The 18,351-nt window shown below is 48.4% G+C and overlaps 1 protein-coding gene across 3 annotated transcripts in view; it reads right to left on the minus strand.

The window, feature by feature from the left end:
- The window catches only part of LOC135806617 (tRNA (34-2'-O)-methyltransferase regulator WDR6-like), a 36,632-nt gene that overhangs the window by 3,619 nt on the left and 14,662 nt on the right, over positions 1–18,351 (minus strand). For 2 of the 3 annotated variants that reach the window (XM_065320844.1, XM_065320842.1), the window contains exons 9-26: positions 17,028–17,090; positions 14,987–15,046; positions 14,501–14,605; positions 13,910–14,004; positions 13,177–13,337; positions 11,817–11,924; positions 11,471–11,517; positions 10,942–11,208; positions 9,379–9,534; positions 8,504–8,581; positions 8,041–8,139; positions 6,807–6,899; positions 5,917–5,977; positions 5,440–5,493; positions 4,135–4,660; positions 3,145–3,503; positions 2,703–2,852; positions 2,065–2,252 (exon numbers count right to left, since the gene is read on the minus strand). In XM_065320844.1, the coding sequence (XP_065176916.1) occupies positions 2,065–2,252; positions 2,703–2,852; positions 3,145–3,503; positions 4,135–4,660; positions 5,440–5,493; positions 5,917–5,977; positions 6,807–6,899; positions 8,041–8,139; positions 8,504–8,581; positions 9,379–9,534; positions 10,942–11,208; positions 11,471–11,517; positions 11,817–11,924; positions 13,177–13,337; positions 13,910–14,004; positions 14,501–14,605; positions 14,987–15,046; positions 17,028–17,090 (2,670 nt within the window). The remainder of the gene's footprint in view (positions 1–2,064; positions 2,253–2,702; positions 2,853–3,144; positions 3,504–4,134; positions 4,661–5,439; positions 5,494–5,916; positions 5,978–6,806; positions 6,900–8,040; positions 8,140–8,503; positions 8,582–9,378; positions 9,535–10,941; positions 11,209–11,470; positions 11,518–11,816; positions 11,925–13,176; positions 13,338–13,909; positions 14,005–14,500; positions 14,606–14,986; positions 15,047–17,027; positions 17,091–18,351) is intronic. The other variant, XM_065320843.1, reaches the window with a different exon arrangement.

Here is an 18,351-nt window from a genome sequence, read left to right on the forward strand (position 1 = left end):
GTGGTAATATCCACTGGATCTCGACGATTCCAGGCCTCCAGAATGGTCTTCCTGTTGATGTGGAAGTCCCAGGTGTCTCTTCTACCGAGGGCTAAGATTGCGGAAATGCAGCGAAGATGGAAGGCGGACAGCGCCGCAAGCTCGCTTTTCAGTGGTACCCAACACTCCGCTCCGTAAAGGAGAAGAGAAGCCACACATGCATCATACACCATTCGCTTCGTTGCCAGTGAAAGATCGCCATCATCAAAGACAGATCGACGCAATGCTCCGAATGCCCTAGATGCTGACGCTATTCGGGACCGAGTGTCCACTGCGGTGCGGCCACCAGTATGGATGATGGAGCCTAGGTAGCGAAAGTCATGCACATTCTCGACAATTTCCCCGCCAACCACCAATGGACGACGATCCTCCGGAGAAATGCCGAAGCCGACCGCCATTACTTTGGTTTTTGATAGGTTGATGGTGAGGCCGAAGCGAGTTGCGACGTCCATGAACCGGCTGAGCGCAAGTGTGGCACCATGGTGAGTTGTAGCAATAAGTGCCGAATCGTCTGCGAATTGACAGTCACGATGGATGTTGATTGTGTCAGTCTTCTGGCGTTTGAAAAGGAGAGACGGTCCAGAGTTAGAGGAGACGGGAAGTCCAATCTCAGGTATGTCCGCAACCTCACGCTGCCACAGCTGGAATACTGCCCACATGAATATATTGAACAATACTGGGGCCATACAACAACCTTGTCGAAGGCCATTTTGCACCTCAATAGGCTCGGCCTCGATGCCCGGGATCGACAGGTTTGCAGACATAGAGGGATGAAATGAGCTGATAATGGTAACCAGCTTGTCAGGTACGCCCGCCTTCCGGAGAATTTCCCACATGCACTTACGGGTGACGGAATCATAGGCCTTCCGTAGATCAACAAAAACCATGAAACCAGAGCAGCGATGTTCATATAGTTTCTCAGATATTTGTCTCACCGCGAAGATCATGTCCGCACAAGATCTGCCTTTGCGGAATCCACACTGCGTGTCTGGCAGGATGTCTTCCGCGAGCCGCTGCAATCTTGTCTGGACGAGGCCAGCAACAGCCTTTCCTACCACCTCCAGAAGAGCGATGCCCCTCCAATTGTCACAGCTGGATAGATTTCCTTTTTTTGGTATCGGGACAAGCTGGCAGTCCACCCACTCCTGGGGCACCCGCTCTGCATTCCACACTGTCTGGACAAGGTCTAGTAGTGCCATCATGAGGCCATCCCCACCAGCCTTCAGCAGTTCCGGTAAGATTCCAGAGCCTCCTGCTGCTTTTCCGTTCCGTAGTCGGCGCACAGCTTGCCTAAGCTCTTCCAGAGTAGGTGGATCGGCGAGGTCTTCACACACTTCCTGTTGCTCAATGGTGGCAACAGTTGCAGGTTCATACGAGGTTGGAACATTGTAAACCTTGGAGAAGTGGCGGTGCCATGTGCGGCCCTGATCCGCCGGTGAATTACAGACATTTCCGTTCTCGTCCCGCACAGCGACTGCAGTTACACCCACAAGCCCTCGCCGAGCCGTCTGCATGGTCTTGATACCGGCCCAAATGCGCGCCGAGTCAAAGCGCCCCTTCTCAGTACGTTGTGCCATGGCAGCAAACCATCATTCTTCGCAGCTCGGGTGGCAGCGCGAGCCCTCGTGCGCGCAACACGGTAGCGCGAATACTCTGCCTGATTCCGGCCACTAGTGATCCATGTTCGATAGCATGCATTGCGCGCGTCCAGCAGTGGCCGCAGCCCGTCCTGGCTTTCCGTAAACCAATCAGGCTGCCGTCTCCTCTGATGACCGAGAGTGTCCGCAGCTGCCGCCGTCACCACGTCCCGCATCGCATTCCATTTCTCGTCGACACACACACACACACACACACACACACACACACACACACACACACACAATGAGAAGATTTGCAGCGTGTGTTCATGGTGCATGGAACAAAATGAACAGACAGCGATTAACTACTAAGGATTACTGCAATAGATGACCAATGTTTGGAAATAGACATGCTCAAGGGCCATGGATACTTGATGCAACAACTTACCTGGATACTGGGTTGCTGTGTGAGTGTATTTGAGCCAGGGGTACGTGATTCATCTATTGTGCAGGATTGTTGTGGGCGTGTGGCTGCTGTTTCACTGACTGTGTCGCCGACTGCAGCTATCTTCCACACAGCTACATGCTGGTCACATGATGTGGACATAACACAACCACTAGGTAGCCAGCAGAGACCTGCACACAGTATAGCATGCACACACATGCACGCACGCATGTATGCACACACCCACACACATGCACAAACGCATGCACGCACACACCAGCACACACCCACACGTACATACCCACACACGAACACACCCATACAAACACACACACACGCACACACGCACACAGAGCAGCAAGCACGCAGCACACACATAGTCCGCAGTGGGAAATCAACACCAGATCCCGCTTAGTGTACAACCACAGAGAATAGTACTTCAGTACAACGAACAGAAGAATACCCGATACTAGTAATCAGACCCCCACAGCTGCTGCTGTGAGAGTTAGAGTTAGCATAATAATAATAATACTTCGAAGTACATGACTATTATATTTGGTACTTCAAAGTACATGTAGTACGGATTCTTCACATGAACTATGATAAAGTTGATAAGGCTAGCAGCGGGGGATCCAGCTTACCAGTAACAGTAGAACCATGGCAATCAGTCCGACTCGCAGTCCACTTGGTCTCTAGCATCACCGCTCCTTGCTCATCGTCATGCACTGACAGAGAGTGTAGTGTTACACCACCACCATCACCTCCTGACAATAGAACTATACTGTCATCTTCTTCAGCAAGCAAATATCAGAAGTTCAGAACAAACAAAAGAACAAAAGAACAATTATAACTGTAAGAACATACAGGTATCATACAGGAGAGCAGAGTTTGCGGTAGAATAGAGCAAGGCAAGAACTAGACTACAATTCAAATACACGCATGTGAAACGAAGGCAACACCAGATCTTCACTATCCTAAGCACGTCAAGTCACAGAAATACGTCTAAAGCCTCTCCAGAATGTTATCATTAGCAGTTGGAGCAGACTGCAGCAACACCACCAAGCAACAAGCATGTCAACTCACCATCAACCATCTGCACCTCAAGACACGTTACGGTGCAGCGTTGTGAGGCCAAAGTGGCCAGGACAACGGGTCTCGGCAATGCGTTGTCCTGCTGACAAGTGTCCAAGTCAAGAGCGGTCGTAGCAGAGCTGCCATTCACGCAATCGGCTGCTGAGTGTGCCAGTACAGCCTTGAGATAATCTGACAAGACCACGGTGAAATCCCATACTGTCACGTCTCCACTGCCTCCAGCCGTGGCTGCCAGCACGCAGGACTTAGACGGAACAACGATCGTCTCAACACAAAGCAGAGAGCGGTCTTGCTGCTCACTCTCGGCAATAAGGGTAAATGCTTTGCGATTCGGGTCACAGTGAAGTAACCTGTGGGAACATGCAGGAGGACCATGAGAAAGCACTGGTGATCAGATTGGAAAAACACATCAGCACAAAAACATACACCCTCACCACCCTCACCCTCACCACCATAATTACGTCAAAGCATTACAATAGAACAATACTGCCACAATGCATACCAACCAGGGAATTACTACTACAGTGCTACACACTATACTAACCCAATGCTGTAGACAGCAAGCTGTTTCGGCCACAAAGGCCTCATCAGTACAGCTACGAGTTTTTTAAAGGAAGCTGAGCTACCAGCCATGGTGCAAAGGAGGCACCACAGACATTAAGATAGCTTGTCACTCTAGCGTCAGAGTGCTCTAACTACGAAAAGCAGCGGACAATGCGTACTGCAGCAGCACTAGAGCAGCCTAACGAGAGTGCTCAACAAGACAAATGTCGAGGAGCGTAATACTACAGTAGCTATACATCTTAGCAGCAGATAGGTGCACAGTACAGAAGAGTTCACACAAGCACATGCACACACGCACGCATGCACACAAACAAACACATGATGTAGTGTACTGTGTGTGCACTTGCACCACATTCGTATTTTCAACCGCAGTGCATGTGCTGTCTGTCAGTCCGATGAAGTCAAAGAGGGACTTACCGTAACCAGCCATCGGAGTAAACTGCCCAAGCAAACACACCCGCAGTAGAGGCATGATGCTGACTCTCTGGTGTAGGGAGATTGACAGCGAGACACTGAGCTACGGTGTCCACATTCACCGTTGACACTGACATGACACGGCTTTCGGCAGCCATTGCCGTCGGCGGTTGTTGTCGTCGTAGTCTACGTTCACGCTGTGATAGCGGAGCAGGGTACTGACACACTGACTCAATGGCAATGTCATGCACCATGTGACCATGCTCACCACTACTGCTCACAACACCAGCTGATGTTGCTTCGCCCATCGTCCTGTGCTCAGTAGGCAGAGCAGCAGCAGCAGCTGGGTTGCTACAGGCGTCAGATATCAACCAGGCCTTGATCTGAGATCTACCACCAGCGGATACAAGCATCCAGCTGGCATTGTCATGACTATTGCTGAGTGGCGAGGCTGACATGGTACGAACACCTGAGATGTGAACACATGCTGGATGCACAATAGGGCGAAGACCACCACCAGCTGGATCATCTGATGATTACAGTAAGTCAAGGATCAGCAACACAATGATTGCACCTGGCAAAGTGTGTTGACTGTATGTGACTGCGTGTGACTGTATGCGACTGTGTGTGACTGTATGCGACTGTGTGTGACTGTATGCGACTGTGTGTGTGTGAGACTGTGTGCATGCATGAGACACGCAACGGAACCCGACAGACCACTACAGTACATGTGCAGTAGTGGCAACTGAAATCTGACCCCTAATGATCGTGCTTCGAATGCAGCACCGATTCCAGCGGTCTCTGTGGTGTATGTATTCGGTAGTGTACAAGCATGTGCTGGGCTTTTGCAATGTTTGCGCACTGAGCTGGGGTCAGATATAAGTTGCCCCCACTGCACATGCTATAGCATGGGTCACCTTAAAAGCAAGTCGGAGTATAAATTGGTGATGTTGTTCCAATTTACTTGCTGTGCTGGTGTCTCTATGCTTTGCGCATTGATTCGGCTGAGAGCGCGTGGTGGTGACAAGTTGGGAATGCAGTAAATTGGAGTATGGCCGAAAACTTTGTCGCAATATTAAATATTTTAATTGTGATGTAGCCGTACAAAAACAAATACTTTCGTGCTGCAACCGAGATCACATGTAAAAAAAAAAGTAAATTATCGTATCCGTTCCCGAAGGGAACTTACGACGGCCGCTAACACCCGATAAACCCTGTAGATATAGATCTTAGAAACTACAGAGATTTCATACAAGTAAATGCCTACGTGCAGACTGGGGAACAAACAGTGATGATCAGATTGGATACAGATTGAGAGTCGCACAGAGCAGTCCTCACTGCCGGAAGCCAACAAGGTGCTACCTGAAAACACACACACACACACACACACACACACACGCACGCACGCACGCACGCACGCACACACACACATACACAAACTATAATACAACTGTTTTGTTGCAATATGTTCAAATGCAGTAGCAGCAGCAGCAGCAGAGCACAATACCAACCATCGGCCTTACATGTTTCAAATAATAATACAAACAGGTCGCATACAGCCCGCATTAATAAATCATACGGGGGCCATGCATCTGTTTCACAACAAACTACTTGAAACAGGTTCAACAACAATGCCAACCAAATTTGACAATTTAGTACAAATTGCTGGAGCAGAAGCAAGTACAGTACAGTCATGTACATGTACATGCACTGTCAAATTGTAAATCTATGCAGTGACATGCACTGTAGATATATCCAGTACATGGGAACAAGTAGTTCAAGTACCTGATGTCTTGCTAGAGAAGACTTGAGTAAGACACGTGATTTCACGGCCATGGAAGCTACTCTGGAGAACATACACAACAAGTAAAAGAGGAGCACACAATGTTATGAGCAGAAGCTGATAGTGCAATACGTGGTTATACTCTCCACCATCAGTGAGTAGTGTCCTGTACACATGTACAAATCCAGATCCTTGTCACCCATTGACTGTCCAGTGCATGCAGTGCTGCTGCACACAACTGGGCAGCGCTAGTGACGACCTGTGGGTGCCATATCACACTGTCAAGTATGGGAATGGGTATCCACAAGAACTAGTAGAGGCTGTGGTGATATGAGTGTATACAGAAAAGCTGCCATACACAGATACAGTGATGCCGGGTATAGCGACAACTGAATACATGCTACTTCAAAAAGGACTACGTACTCAAAAACACATGCACCTACACCTGTATCCGACTAGCCTATACTGTATTAGTACTAGCACTATTTCACACAAAAATACATTCAAACCTCAAATTCAATGAAGTCAAACTATTCAAACCACTAGCCAACACACGGCTGGAGAAGATGGTCATAGAACATGGAGTCACTGCTCCTGACAATCCTGTGTCTCCACATGCACTGACAATCCTGTGTCTCCACATGCAGCATACAGACAGTCATGGTGATACTCTTTGTACCAGAACCATCTACTGGCCTGCAATACTCGCCTGCAATACTTTGGAAGAGAATGCAAGGACACTGGTAAACCTGTCCAGTATACTGGTACACTGGATAAGTAGTCTAATAGCGAGGGTGTGCTGGAATGATAGCAATGTATAAGACGGTAGGAGTGCAGCACCTGCATATATGGCCATGATGCACGTTGATATCGTATGACACAGTTTTCTCACCTGAAGAATACGTTGCCGAGACCATTCACCAATGTCTACCGTACAATAATGCAGACGACACGCTTGCAGGAACACAAACGTCACTGAGTTTCCCTGTAACAAAAAGAGAAGAACAATATCAGGTAATCGAAGAGATAGTAAAGAGAGGGTAGACACGTTATCAAAATGAAAGTAAGTTCCAAGATAACAATTGTGGTAGATTTGTCACATTTCCTTGAAACCAAGGACCATCACCGACCATGGACATCACCGACCAAGGACATCACCGACCATGGACATCACCGACCATGGACATTACCGACCATGGACATCACCGACCATGGACATCACCGACCAAGGACATCACCGACCATGGACATCACCGACCTTGGACATCACCGACCTTGGACGACAACGTAGTATGTTGTGGCTGGGGCGGTACAACTTTTTAGGGACAGTTTAAACTGCATTTTCAAGTTTATCGGCGAGATGTAGATGACATTTGAATTTTTTTCGGTGAATCCCTCGAGTACGAGCACTCTCTAACTTCCTATAGGCTCAATTTCATTTTTGGACAAACACTTGAAAATGTTAAGGGCTGTACTGGCGGGTATTGAGTTGCGGAGAGAATCATACTTGTAGACCATTCCTTGTGTCGCCCGGGGCAGTTCTGAGCCTACAAGTATACTCGTAGCTTTACCACAGCTACAATACCGGCCACTGTGACAATAGTCACACTACACTGCAACAGTACATACTATGAGCAAGAATACATAACCAAGAGTGTGCAACTCGACGATCCCCCCAGCCCACGGCGGAATTTTTTAAAGACATTAGTCTTTTGCGGCGGTTTGGCTTACTGATGCGATCATGCGTAGCCAGAGATCAAAGTGCAAATAAATAATTGTACATTACAGCTGCGATAGTCGAAGCAGAACAACGGACGATAGATCAATGTGTCTTGAACCTGATGAACTCTCACTGTATCTACAAAACAAGCGCGGTAAAGCATACGCACTTCATCATACTTCTGCCAAAGAATGACGCAATAAAAAATTCCGCCGTGGGTGAACCCATCGCAGCTCAAGATAGGAGTTACACACTCTTGGTTATGTACTCTTGCTAAATGCGAGTCCTTCACACAATCCCATCGCTAGCATGGCTGGCTAACGTCCCCTCCTTTGTATTGGCTTTTGCCATTGGACAGTGAAATAAAATAAAATAAAATAACTAAATAAAAACCCCACAGGCTTACATCACTGGACAGAGAGTAGTGCCAAGAGCGGTGACCTCCCCCGCACGGCACCGTGGCAACGGTTTCGGCATGCCGTGAATCCCATATAATCAAGTTAGTCTGCAGAGGGCAGTAAGAAACACACAACAGCACAACCCAACATGTACTACCGTACTAAGAGCACAAGTGATATCGTGCCAAGTGGTGTTTGCTTGTGTGTGTGTGTGTGCGCGCGTGCGCGTGCGCGCAGGCGCGTGTGTGTGTGTGTCCGTGTGCTTGCAAGTGTGCGTGATTGTGCATGCTCTTGTGCGTGTGTGTGTGTGTGCTTCTGCACGTGCTGCGGGGAAAGATAGGATATCAGAGAGGACTCTGGGCGCTGAAGTCAAGCTCAGACAGTAGTGTCAGGAACCATATCCACTTCTGCTGCATACCACAACACATACACCCCCACATACCGGTATACACACAGTCTTCCCCAACTTACAGAATGGAATCCAATGAGTAGGTCTCGTCCGTCCGAAGTGTGAATCATTCTCTCCAACCAATCCACGCCGGGCAAGAACTGGAAGTGCAGGTATGATTAAGGGCAACGTAATATCAACACAACATAACATGGATGAGACTCAAAAGCACCACAACATGCCTTCAAGCCAGTCAAATAAAAAATAAAAAAGTAAAGTTTGCACGTCCGCGCTACAACGGGCGCTGAGAAACACAACCAGCTTAGGAAGTTTCGCTCGTGCCAGGCCACCACCATGCCTGTAATACCAGGGTGGCAGACGCAGCGCCTAACGGCGAGGGTGAGGTGGTAACTCTCACAACCAATGCCCGACAAGGGGCAAACCTCGTTAGCTGCATCCATGTTACCCTCACTCCGAGTAGTGAGTACCCAGTTGACCGTGGGTGTCGGCACAGTTCCTTGCATGTATAGTGGTTCACACATGCATCACCGCATTTGTTAGCACAGTACATGCTCCCTGCTCCCAGCGCGGGTCTCGAACTCCAGCCAGTCAAATGGCTATCCATATTATATCTCCACAGGGATGACCGCACTACCTCGGTACTGTATAGTGAACTAAGCATGCATCAGCAAGAGAATGGATGGGGTGTCAGTAATGTCCACTCTTCTGGACTATGACTGATATGTTCATTGTGAGAAAGACAGGCAGATGTACAAAATGAAGGAAAGGGAGAGAGAGAGAGAGAGAGAGAGAGAGAGAGAGAGAGAGAGAGAGAGAGAGAGAGAGAGAGAGAGAGAGAGAGAGAGAGAGAGAGAGAGAGAGAGATACTAGATAGATAGAAGACAGCAGTACATTCACTGTACGTACGTGTAGCAACTAAACATACTCTAACACTAACCTTGCGGTCTGAACACACTGTCAACGTGCCTGGATGGGCTATCGACAACTGACGGATGTGTCCATCACGACCACAGCTACTGACACAGCCCCGACAGACCTGTATGTCATTTACACCATTCTTGCCATGTACACCAACCAAAGAACACACTGGATCCTGGAGAAACACACACACACACACACACACACACACACACACACACACACACACACACACACACACATATATACAGTATAACACACAGTACTTACTTGTACTACTTGTACTTGCTCACTGCCAAAACTGGTCACGTGAGTCTCCCGGGGAGGGGGCAGGGGGAGAGAGACTCAAAAGGAATCTTGGAAAGAAAACTCAATTGGCTATTGAACCGTCCAACGGCCGACACCCCCTGAAATCCCCAACTCATGGGTGGACTTGGAAATGATCCCACTTATGGGCTCACCACACCTCAGTAAGCACGAGTATACAAACAGTACAAACACACACAGTATGTATATATTATAACAAGGAACCGAGTGTATATGGAGATATATACACCACTAAGGGAGAGCATGCCTAAGACTGTAACTGTATATGGAGTGAGGTATAAAAACACATACAGTCCAAACACATACAGTCCAAACACATACAGTAAAAATACATACAATATAAACATGCGGCACAAACACACAACACTAGCTCAGTTTCTGAATAGGGGTTGAAAGTGAGGACGTCAAGGTCAGCTGGTTGGTCAAGAACAGTATTTCCTGGGTCAAATAGGATCAGATCGATCTACTAGAGTCCAGAACTGGTATGGCATGTAGTACATACATGGTAGCTGCCACCACCCCCCCCCCCCCCCCCACCATCCCCCCATCCCCCCATTCCCCCTCCACCATCCCCCCCATTCTCCCCTCCACCATCCCCTCATCCCCCCCCCCCACCATCCCCCCCCCCATTCCCCCTCCACCATCCCCCATTCTCCCCTCCACCATCCCCCCCCCCCCACCATCCCCCCATTCTCCCCTCCACCATCCCCCCATTCTCCCCTCCACCATCCCCCCATTCTCCCCTCCACCATCCCCCCATTCTCCCCTCCACCATCCCCCCATTCTCCCCTCCACCATCCCCTCATTCCCCCCCCCCCCCCATCCCCACCATTCCCACCATCCCCACCATTTCAAGTTACATGTGTGCCTGTGTGACTTTTCTTCACAAGAGGTGCCCAAGGTGTTCAGTGTTAATGAGGTAAATGACTTGGCCATGGTGCATGTCATGGTGCACGTCATGGTGCACGTCATGGTGCACGTCATGGTGCACGTCATGGTGTGGGTCATAGTCCGGTGTGGGTCATAGTCCGGTGTGGGTGATAGTCCGGTGTGGGTCATAGTCCGGTGTGGGTCATAGTCCGGTGTGGGTCATAGTCCGGTGTGGGTCATAGTCCGGTGTGGGTCATAGTCCGGTGTGGGTCATAGTCCGGTGTGGGTCATAGTCCGGTGTGGGTCATGGTGTGGGTCATAGTCCGGTGTGGGTCATAGTCCGGTGTGAGCATCAGCAGAGAAGTGAGCACGCAACACACTGTACCTGTGGCATTGCCGCGTCTTGACATGCCGTTGAGCAGCGATATGTATGCAGTGAGCCTTTCCGATCTCCAGCTATCACATAGACAGCATCACTATCAGCTGAGGTGACCGGGTGGTTAGGAGAGTTATCTGTCAGGGATAGTACATCTTGTGAGTGAACAATGGCCACAGCTGATAGCCAGCGGTGTTTGCAAGGTGGTAAGCAGAATTCAGCAAGAAGCTGGCAATCTAATGCAGACCCAGGTAAGTTGCTGACTTTCCACCATTTCTGCAGCCAACAACATGCAGTAGAAGAGAAAAGGGCAATGATATCATCATTTCAACTGCAAACATCAAAAAGGAACTGGCTTTCTCTTACCCCCCCCCCCCCCACACACACACGGATGCGCCGTCCCCTAAATTCTCAACAAAAACGCACACACAGCAGTCAGGTATGTCCTGTAGGACCTGAGAAAGTACTTGAGAAAGTGAAAACACGTACATGTGTCTATACCATACATGTTAGCACTTTCATAACTTTCATAACTTACCATGCTTCCTTCTGGTCCAACCGTGAACAGATTACTACCGCCTTCGCCTGCATACACCACAAAGGAGACAGGACGAAATGGCAAATAGGGCCAGAGGAAATAGAGCAGCATCAAAACTTTCAAAATTTCAGGAAAAGTGATTCCATACTCCCCTACCACATCTACACCAGTAGCTGGGTGCAGTTGCCAAGGATCTTTACTACTGGTACTTATTCTTTTTTAAGTATGCATGGGTTGCCTTGGCAACTGGACAAGCAGGCTTGGGGAGGCAATGGCTACTGGATCTATGGGACACTAGTCCTCCATGATAGTAGGCAACATTATTTAATAATAACAAGCAACTCACCAGCACCAACACCAGCATCAGAAGATGAAGTTGCAGATGCAGTTGCCCAAGTAACTGAGAAGACTTTCCCATCATGTGCCAGGACACAGCTAGAGCAAGACACAGCATCTGAGAAGGAGAAAGCAAAAACAAACGATATGACAGCGGCGTTAGGTGAGTGTTCAGCGGACGAGGAGGAACAACTGAAAGAGGCCTCAAAGACTGCAAAGGACCGTGTGCAAGAGCCTATGGGCTGTGAATACAGTTGCAACACAACTGACAATGCCACTGGAACTAAAGTTAGTTAAAGGGGAAGTTAAGGCAAAAATTAAAATTTCACCAGTTGTAGTCTTCGGGGTGCTGAGTCGAATGGTCTTGGTCCGAGGAAGCTGAGACGCTCCCTTCCTACTTGAATCCCAATCGAACTCGCGCACTTCCACCGAAACTGGGTGACTGCGCCCTACGAGATGGGGATTTGTATGCAAAATGTCACTAAAAGCGCCATTTCGTTCTTATAAAAGCACGGATGACCGCGATTGGCCCATATGTTGTAGTCTTTTGGACGCTGAGTCGACTGGTTTTGGTCCGAAAAGGCTGCGATGCAGCGTTCCTCCTTTATTCCCAATCGAACATGGTTGAACAAGTGGTCACGTGCTCCTGGGTGCCCAAATCACCTGGTCACCACGCCAGCAGGTGACAACTTTCACACCAAGGTTCAACTCGAGTTCAACTCGAGTGACAGGACTGCACCCAAAAAAGGTCAAACAGGCTAGTAAGTTGTACCCTGCAGGCACGGTGACCAGGTGACTGGCGTACGCAGGAGCACGTGACCGCTTGTTCAACCATGTTCGATTGGGAATAAAGGCGGAACGCTGCATCGCAGCCTTTTCGGACCAAAACCAGTCGACTCAGCGTCCAAAAGACTACAACATATGGGCCAATCGCGGTCATCCGTGCTTTTATAAGAACGAAATGGCGCTTTTAGTGACATTTTGCATACAAATCCCCATCTCGTAGGGCGCAGTCACCCAGTTTCGGTGGAAGTGCGCGAGTTCGATTGGGATTCAAGTAGGAAGGGAGCGTCTCAGCTTTCTCGGACCAAGACCATTCGACTCAGCACCCCGAAGACTACAACTGGTGAAATTTTAATTTTTGCCTTAACTTCCCCTTTAACCGTCAACATGAAGCAGAGGTAGCAATAGGAATGGAATGCACCAAGTTATTTGAGCAACTCAAGATAAAGGATCATGACAGTCTCGATGCGATGCTTTGTGTATGTTGTGTGCGTGTATCCATTCACTACCATTGCTAGGCAACAGGCAGGGTCAAGGTGAGTGTGTGTACGTGCGAGGGCGTGTGAACATGCACACATGCGACTCACCAGTCATCCAGTCACTGAGACACAACACGTGGCCAGCCAGCCCGCCAAGTGCCAATCTACCCGTCTTGCAGTCAAGAGACATCACACTGTATGACGCAAAGGCTGGCTCATGCAACAGCAACTGGATGTGCTTGCTGACGCTATCGTACAACAGCAGACGTCTGTAGTTCAGCAAACAAATATCCACACAAGACATGTAATACGCCACAATCTAAATTCCTCTGGTGTAATTCTTTTTATGACTTGGGGCTCCCCGCGTGCTAGTTTGTACGTGAAGTGTGTGGGTACAGAGAGGGCTGCGTCCCAACCGCCTGTGTGGATTCACAGGAAGTGTGAGTTACGAAGTCTGAAGAAAATGTTGAACGGCCTCTGCTGGGATGACGACTACACCATAGCTCAGTGGTTAGAGCATCGCTAGCTACAAGCGAGGGTCCCTGGTTCGAGTCCTGGTGGTGACAGTCAATTTTTTCTCCAGACTTTTCCCGTTTGTGTCTTTCCCTCAAACTAGTGAAGTGTAAATCTTTCCTTTACACACGCTGCATTAGACACAGCCTTGGTGCAGAGATAGGCAAAATTCATCATCAACACATTATTGAATCTATTGATTAGTTTGAGGGAGTTGAAAACGGGAAAAGTCCGAAGAAAAAAGTACAAGACAATACCAGCTTGACCGGAACTTATTCATTCATTGTTTCATTTATTTGCAGAGACGGTAAGCATACAGTGGACGTACCCTGAGTTCATGAGCAGAAGCACATGCTGAGATTCATACACGGCCACATCACGGATATAGTCGTCTTGTCTCTTACCGCATGATGACTGCAAAGCCTGGACAAGGACAAGCAACACATAACCGCAAAGTTAGGTGCTACTTGTAATTCTAAGCAAGCGTTGACCTCATACTCATGATGACTACTGGCCAGGATTATTCAACTGGTGCAACACTGTTGAGTTGCAGTGATGAACACAGTCTAGTCTCCGCATGCATGCATGCATGCATGCAGTGCAGTGCACAAAACAGAACAGACGGTTGAAGACGAAGCCTACAATGGCTACCTGGATACCTAACTTGTGTTTTAGTAGTGTTGCCAATCTACAACAGTGACATTGTTTTGCCAGTACACGCATACGCACACACGCACAATGCAAGGTTAGACAACTTAGAACACTCGACAAGGCGAAATTCGGGGAACAAGGAGACAGCCACAGCAGCAGCTACATACAAGGAAGTCCTAAACATGTGTACATAACATTGCTAAGTGTTCTGGACAGGGATCACTGGTCTACAAGTGCATGCATCTAGACAAGAAGAGGTTAAACTCACTGCTTCTGTCAGGTCTGGCACCGACAAAGAAAACTGCTGAGACACAGTCTCCTTGATTTCATCAAGGGACCACCACCGAATACCACCATCACCACCACCAGTTATCTACAACACAACACAACAAACACAACACGCGCACACAGCCAACCAAGGATGGCTAAATAGCAGGCACTACAATCATAGTGACCCTTGACAAAACGTGATGCTCGACAGAATTCAGAGGACACTTGGCCCTGCCTGGTGGGGACATGGGAATCCTGCATGAGTCGATGAGAGCAAACTAGAGCAAAGATAGTGGAGTTCTAAGCTTCATGGACATGATGGGACAAGTAACGCCTGCTGCAAATCGATAGTCATCAGTCAGTATACCAAGCACTTGCAACGGTGTGTGTCAGGTTCAGAACAGAGATGACAGTTCTAATATACGGAGCATTGAGTTTCAGATACAAACTGGTACTCCCACGGATGTTGTGCATGTTGACTTACAATACTCAGTGATGTGGCATCACCATCATCAGCAGCACAGACACTCCACACATTGAGACCCTAGAACACACACACACACGCACGCACGCACGCACGCACACGCACGCACACACGCACACACACACACACACACACACACACACACACACACACCCTTCGCACCTGGTTGCCTTGCTTAAGAAGTATTCGGCCGATTCTGCCTCTCGTCATCCCGCTGATTGTTTTCAGTTTTTCATCAGCTGCCGCAAACCACACCGTGGCGTGTGGTCTGGCACTCTTTCTAGATGGGTCAAGAATGTCATGTCGGCAGCCGGCATCGAAGTGACTAAATTTGGAAGTCACCGTATCCGGGGGGGGGGGGGGGGGGGGGGTGCATCTGCATCAGCCACTGCAAATTCTAATGTTCCCCTTGATTCCGTGCTTGCGGCCGGCGATTGGTCCTCAGGCCGTACTTTTCCCATCATTATTCCCGCTCGAATAGCCACTTGCCTGCCCCTGCTGTTGCTAATGCTCTGATGGCAGCTTTGACATAAGTGCTGGCCTTTGCTGTTTCAGTTTGTTCTATTTGAAATTGAATTTCAAACGGTTTCTGCTCTGGGGCTGCTTTGAAGTCTCAAGTTAGAACGTACTGTAAAAGCAGAAATTTTCGGTAGTAAACTTCGGTGCCGAAATTTTCACCGAAAATAAAACACACCGAAAATGTCGGTATAGTACTAGTACACTTACCTGGAACGCGGGTTTACCGAAAATTTCCCTCCACCGAACCGCCGATTTTGGAGAATATCGAAAATATTACACCACCAAAAATGTCTGCTTTTACAGTAGTAAACTGTACTCAGCACAGTGATCCTGTATGTGGAGAGGGATGAAGTAGAAATTACAATTGGAGGAGCCTCAGCGAACTCCGATTGGAGTTCTACGAGGCCCTGGTAACATACAGGAGCACTGTGCTCCCACCCTCACGACCCTTGCCTAGGCTTGTTCCCTCACTACTGTCGTCTTTGAATACTGAGGGTTTTGGGCATGTGGTGGTGGCCATATTGCACCATGGCAACACACAAATAATCTTTGAAAGGCGGTTTCCGGGGCGCTCTCTCAAGTTAGAATGTAGTTTACTGTGACCAGCACAGTGCTCCTGTATGGTACGATGGCCTCGTAGAACTCCAATCAGAGCTCGCGGAGGTTTTTTGTTGTGGAATAGATTAACCGCAATCATGGAAAGAGCTTTCCTCCCTCTCCGAATTTCGATGTGCACTTGAACTACATTTACAGGATCCATCATTTTTTCTTGAATTCAGTCGGTTGGTATGTGGTAAGACCACTAGAATTTAGATTGGTAGCTGTATTCGCCATTTTAATTACTTTTAAGTTTTAACTGAAAGAAAAAAGAACAAATAACTCTTCACCACCATCATCAGTACTCAAGGACTCAAGAAATTTTCACGAACCAGTTTTCGCACATTCTCTTCAAGTGAAGTCTCCCACTCAATCTCCAGACAGCTGTATATAGCTGTTTCAACCTTATTAGGTCTCCTCAGCGGAGCTCAGAGGCACTGGCCAAACCAATCGCATTGAAGTCTAGTGAACAGCAGAGCATTTCGAAACCGGCTGCTCAAAGCGCTAAAGCCAAAGTGCTCGAACTGTGACAAAACACAGCAAGCTTTGCACCAGGGCAGGCAACGTTAACACAAACCAAAAAAGAGTGCTCAGCCAAGCCAAGGCGAGGTAGCGTAATTCTCTGGGCGAGGTCTCCTAGAAAGTTGTTCAATTACTTTTGGCTGCTTTTAGTAAAAGATGGTCATGACAGCAGATAGCCTTCTGACATATACTACTTTCTGCTCAGGTTTTTCTTCTTTTCTTTTTTCTCTTTCAGCCATGCAAAGTGGACTTTCTTTGTTCGTCCCTCTTAATAATTGTACTTTGCACTGTTCAAGCAGCAGAATTTTTTTAACAATACGATCATGTCTTGAGCGGTTTTAGGTGATGCAAGTGATGCAACAACACTAACAACAACGACGACGACGACGACAACAGTACTCACCTGATGTCCTTTGATCTCTTTCAAAAGATGACCAGTATGATCCCAGACACAAACGAGAGCATCCTGCAGCCCAGCACCAGATTATGCACATGTACTGTCAACATTAGGCAGTATGAGACTACAAAGAAGGACTGGGCTGTAAAAATGCTTACAAGTAGTAGTATTGACATATCCGCGGCAAGCCGCTTATGTACAACGGCATGGGAGAGGATAACAAAAAATGAAAATATAATTAATGTTGGGGAAATCCACGCTATTATCGAATATTCAACAATGACGGGTGTGGGGTTATACCAAATTCCCATAATGTGGAAGTACGTTATTATTGTTGAAAGCACTAGGTGATCTGCACTCTACAATGTGACCTGTGCGATTATATCGTTGAATGATTGCCTGTTCCGAGCCACCAAACGCAGTGTCTCCAGGTCCTTCAGACTCCGGAGACGCATGGACGTTGCCTTAGCTAATTCGTTGTCTATCACCACTGGTAGGGTGATGCGCGGGCGTCCGAGCCAGCCCCGATTCTGTCGCTGGAAATACGCTGTCATGCTCACCTGCGCTGGAGTTGCTTCAGGGAGGCGTAGAATATGACCAAACAGTTTCCACCGTGCTCTTCTGCTTAGTACGGATATTGGCTCGGCATTGCAGCGGGCATATAGGTCTGTGTTGGAGATAATTTCCGGGTAAGATATCCCTAATAGACGGCGGAGCTGCTTTCTGTGGAACGCATCCATTGCTGTAGCATCCCGGGATGAAAGCACCCACACGCCGCAGTTGTAGGTCAAAATAGATAGCACAAATGCATCAAACAACCTCAGGCGGGTTGCTTCAGAGATAACTTGTCTCCGCATCCACAGGTTGACAAGTGTGTTGAAGGCAGCTGCGGCTTGCTGGCGCCGGCGCTTGAGGTCTTCTGTGACTCCGTACAGTGAACCAAGCAACCGGGTGGACCTCCATCGTTCCTCACCTCTTCTTGCAACATCCTCTTCTTGGTATAGATGGGTCCACTCGGTCTTGGTAGGGTTGATGTTGAGGTTCCACTCTTTGAACACTACCTCTGCCTCTGTTAGTGCGCACGCTAGATGTTGACGGTCCGTGGAGTACAGGTTAACGTCGTCCATGTATGCTGTTTCGCAAGGTATGGACATATCGACAGTCGTGTAGGCTGTCCCTCCAATATTCAGTATGGCAGGTCTTGGCGATATCCTGGGACGCAGGCAACGCATTGTCGCTTCGAGATAACAGGTGAATAGCACCGGCGACAAACTATCTCCTTGTGGGATGCCTATTGATGTTGGAAATTCTGCCGAGAGCGCATTCTTTA

This window comes from Sycon ciliatum, chromosome 1, assembly GCF_964019385.1.
Source record: "Sycon ciliatum chromosome 1, ocSycCili1.1, whole genome shotgun sequence".
Lineage (NCBI taxonomy): Eukaryota > Metazoa > Porifera > Calcarea > Leucosolenida > Sycettidae > Sycon > Sycon ciliatum.